The sequence below is a fragment of the Mandrillus leucophaeus genome, unplaced genomic scaffold (assembly GCF_000951045.1).
Source record: "Mandrillus leucophaeus isolate KB7577 unplaced genomic scaffold, Mleu.le_1.0 Scaffold432, whole genome shotgun sequence".
NCBI lineage: Eukaryota > Metazoa > Chordata > Mammalia > Primates > Cercopithecidae > Mandrillus > Mandrillus leucophaeus.
Genome location: NW_012104610.1, coordinates 1356209 through 1360543, shown reverse-complemented (window position 1 = coordinate 1360543; position 4335 = coordinate 1356209). Strand labels below are relative to the sequence as shown.

The 4335-nt window shown below is 43.9% G+C and overlaps 1 protein-coding gene across 1 annotated transcript in view; it reads left to right on the top strand.

The window, feature by feature from the left end:
- NUP98 (nucleoporin 98kDa) overlaps positions 1-3143 on the top strand; it is a 138305-nt gene extending 135162 nt beyond the window's left edge. Inside the window, exons 30-31 of the mRNA XM_011993708.1 lie at positions 1534-1645; positions 1773-3143. Coding sequence (XP_011849098.1) covers positions 1534-1645; positions 1773-1990 — 330 coding nt within the window. The 3' untranslated portion in view covers positions 1991-3143. The remainder of the gene's footprint in view (positions 1-1533; positions 1646-1772) is intronic.
- The last annotated feature ends 1192 nt before the right edge of the window (positions 3144-4335 follow it).

The following is a 4335-nucleotide window of genomic DNA, read 5'->3' as shown; positions in this document are numbered from 1 at the left end:
TTTTTTTTTTTTCTTTTTTTTGAGGCAGAGTTTTGCTCTGTCACCCAGGCTGGAGGGCAGTGGCACAATCTCAGCTCACTGCATCGTCCGTCTCCCAGCTTCAAACAATTCTGCCTCAGCCTCCCCAGTAGCTGGGATTACAGGCTACAGGCGTGTGCCACCATGCCCAGCCTTTTTTTTTTTTTTTTAGTAGAGACAGGGTTTCACCATGTTGGCCAGTCTGGTCTCAAACTCCTGACCTTAGCCTCTACTAAATGCTTAATAATTGTTACCTGTTATTATCCTCATCAAAGTTCCAACTCCTAGTACAGCGCCTGACACATAATAGGCATAATTCAATGTTTGCTGTACTTTTCATATGAATCAAGAGCATCATTTCTAAATAATCACTTGAAGAAACCACTTTCTCATTGAATATTGAGTAATTCACACAACTATTATGGAGAAATCACTGTGTGCCAAGCACTGTAGTGGGTTTGGGGAATATAAAAGTAAACAGTATGTGTTCTGCCCTTACCAAAATAATGATTTCGTGGGGGAGATATATACAAGTAAAGCAGCAGTTACTGTAGCTTCATAAGTATAGGGGTTAAGCAAAGAGAACTATCAATGTGCCAGCACATAGCTGGATGTGGTGGTGCGTGACTGTAATCCTAGCACTTTGGGAGGCTGAGGCAGGAGGGTTGCTTGAGACCAGCCTGAGCAACATAGCGAGACCCCCCTTAAAAAAAAAAAAAAAAAAAAGCCTGTGTTACATAAAACCTCTCTAGTATTGGCTTGTTCTGCTTTTCCCCCTTACCCCACATGTCACCATGTAAATCTCCTTTGAATTCTCACCTTTGGGAGTTTTAGCTGTCTTCTCTTTGCCTGGAAAGCTGAGCTCTCTCCTTGTAATTCAGGTCTCGACTTAAATATGACCTCCTTGAAGAAGCCTCTCTTGGTCCTCCAGTCTCAAGTAGCTATCCAGTTTCTCTCTGCAACATCCACCTGTTTAAATTATCTACATGGCTTGTGATTTTTCAGGATGTATTACTGTTTCATGTTTTCTTATTTAGTTTCTGTCAGTTCCATGAGAGCAAATAATTTGTCTTGCTCTTGATCCTCCTGCCGCCTACACCCAGCTTTTTTGGTGTTTTAGAAAAGGCTATAAACTTGGAGTCAGGGGACCTAAATTAAATGTTGGTTCAGGCTGCATTTTTTACTTCCTGTGTGCTCTTAAGAAGTCATACCATCTCTCTGAACCCAGTTTATCTTGATTTTTGGTGCTGTATTATTAAAGCTTGCTGTATCGTTCGGGATCTCAAGACTTTCCTAGTCCAAGGCTGTGTACACTATGTTACCTTCCTCTTGTCTATTACTGCATAATTAGTGCCTCGTCCTCCACTAGATGGTGGTGGCTTGACCCTGTGTCATCTTCTTGGATTTTCCCCTCCCTCACCTCACTGTTGTTTCGAGGTTTTGTATAGAGTCTATAGGTGGTATTGAGTGATAGGAACTCCCCTTGGATTAATTGACTTCTCTGCTTCTTTGTAGGTGGATTGCTCAGGTTATGACCTGGAGCAGTTACACATCAAAGTGACTTCACTGTGCAGTCGCATAGAGCAGATTCAGTGTTACAATGCTAAAGATCGCCTAGCTCAGTCAGGTAAGCCTCTAATCTCCTCACTTTTTCTGCCTTCTTGCTTCCTGTTTTTATCTTACACCCCACCCTCAGTGCCTGCCACCGTTCTCTAGACCCATGCTCAGTGCTTAACTCTAGTTTTTCTCTCTAGACATGGCCAAACGTGTAGCCAACCTGCTGCGGGTGGTGCTGAGTCTGCATCACGCTCCTGATAGAACCTCCGACTCAACACCAGACCCTCAGCGAGTCCCTTTGCGCCTCTTGGCTCCCCACATTGGCCGGCTCCCCATGCCTGAGGACTATGCCATGGACGAACTGCGCAGCCTTACCCAGTCCTATCTGCGAGAACTCGCTGTTGGGAGCCTGTGAGCCCCAGACTCTGCATCACACTCACATGCCCATTCACACTCACCACACAGAGGTTCCCTGCCTTGTTTGGATTGGCACTGTTTGCCATTCTCTGGGTTGGCTATGGCATCTACCCTCCTTCCCTGCTGCCACAAGCAGCATCCTCCAGTTGTTCAGGGCTTTTCTTAATACTAAACATAGCATAAGGGCTTCTGGAACCCAGAAGAGGAGACAATTCTCTTTTTACCATCCTCAAGACCAGTGTTTTTCCTTTTAATAAATGGTCAATAAAGCTCCTTTGGCAGAATCCCCCAAAGAACCAGGGAATCCTTTTTCACCCCTAGCCATTCTGGATCTTGTGACCCTCCATGCCAACCAGCTACCCTACTCCTACCCTGGCCCTTTTATACTAGGACTCCTTAGGAGGAGTGAGACAGGTGGTAATGGATCCTTAACAGGTGAACTATCCACAGAAGGAAGAGGGATCCGTCTCTTAAGTAATTGGTTAGTTAACACTGAATTTTGGAGGCAGAGGAGGGTTGGCCTGAGTTAGGAAACAGAATGGGATCTTTCTGACACACTTAGGGCAGAAGTGAATGCCTGCCATGGAGGGATTGATCTTCAGAGCTTCTTTTGTTCCTGCCTTTAGTGTTCCATGAACACCATACCTTTGCTACTACTATGTGCAGGAGCCCTTGGTCATATGTGACATGTCTATGGGAAGCTCCCAGAATTTGGTTTGGTCCCTGGTTTTCAGTCATCTTGCTGAGAGTCTGTCTGGATTTGCCTGAAGAGTTTGGATAAAAAATGGCAGGTTGGGTAACCCTCCCTGTTCATCCCATGTTAGCTCTAAAGCATTTTCCACCCTCCATCATCCCTTCCAGAAGCAAACCATGACTGAGGCAGGCATGGAGTTGGGCGTTAGGGGCAGGCAGAGGGCCTTTGCTACACTGCTGACAGCTATAGGGAGCCCCAGGTAATGGCATGAGATAGCTGGTGTTAGGGCTGTCTCAGGCAATATGGCCACACCTGGGTCTTTATGCATGAAGATTATGTAAAGGTTTTTATTAAAAAATATATATATGTATAAATAAATGATCTAGATATTTTCCTCTTTTTCTGAAGTTACTTTCTTAAAAAATAAATAAATAAAATGTTTATAGCATTCCTGGTATTGGCTTTCCCTTTGTATTTTTGAGCCTTCTTGCCCTGAGGATCTTTATGATGGCCTTGTTTGATTTAGCCTGTTTTTGAATTTGCCTTCTAAATGGAGACAGGCCTTGGGTTAAAGAGAGAACAATTTGGTGCTAAACCGAGAGATAGATTAGCCCAAAGGCTAGATTTATAAGGGGAGATTTAGGGGCAAGGGAGTTGATTATTGATTAATACTGATTGCTATACATATATTTATACACATAGATTTCCAGGTCTCAAATTGCCCAATAGAATATACCATTCAAAGCCTCCTCGCTCTTCTACTGTAGTGGTTTTGTTTTTAAACCTTGAGTGATGCTTCACCTTTCTAAGTCGGATTCCCTTTTGTAAAGGGGATAATGATCCCTGATGTTACTTCACATAGGGCTGTTTTCAAGAGGAATCAATTGAGTAGCATGAGTACTATTCCAGATCTTATTTTGATTTGTCAAGCTGAAGATATGAGCAAATTCCCATTAAGATTAGAACAAAGACTTCTGAGACTTTGAGGAATTCAGGGATGAGAAAGCATAGTGGGTCAGCTCTGTGGCTGAAACTTCCATTTAACTTAGACACCTCAGAAGAAGGGTTACTCAGCTGGAATCCCCTCCAGTACTGACTCAATATGTGATCCTGAGTGAGTCACAGAACTTAGTTGGACTTTCCGACCTGGTTTCCTTACCAGAGGAATGTTTCAAAAAGTGAGTATGCTGTAGAAATGGTTAGCTCTTAGCAGTGTTAGGAATTGTGGGCCAGGAGTGTTCGCTGACACCTGTAATCCACTTTGGGAGACCAAGGTGGGAGGATTGCTTGAGGCCAGGAGTTCAAGACCACACCAGGTAACATGAAAAGACTCTCTCTAAAATAGTTGGGCATGGTGGTGTGTGTGCATAGTCCCAGCTACTCAAGAGGCTATGGCAAGAGGATCGCATGAACCCAGGAGTTGAAGGCTGCAGCGAGCCATGATTGTGCCACTGCAGTCCAGCCTGGGCAACAGAGCAAGAAAAAAAGGTTCTAAATCAAAGGTTTATCATAGAAGCCATGTTGCATAAAAGAGAATATCAACTTCCAGTTCAAGGTAAGGGTGATGAACAATGAACAATCTCCTTTTTTTTTTTTTTTTTTTTTTGAGATGGAGTCTCGATCTGTCCTCCAGGCTGGAGTGCAGTGGC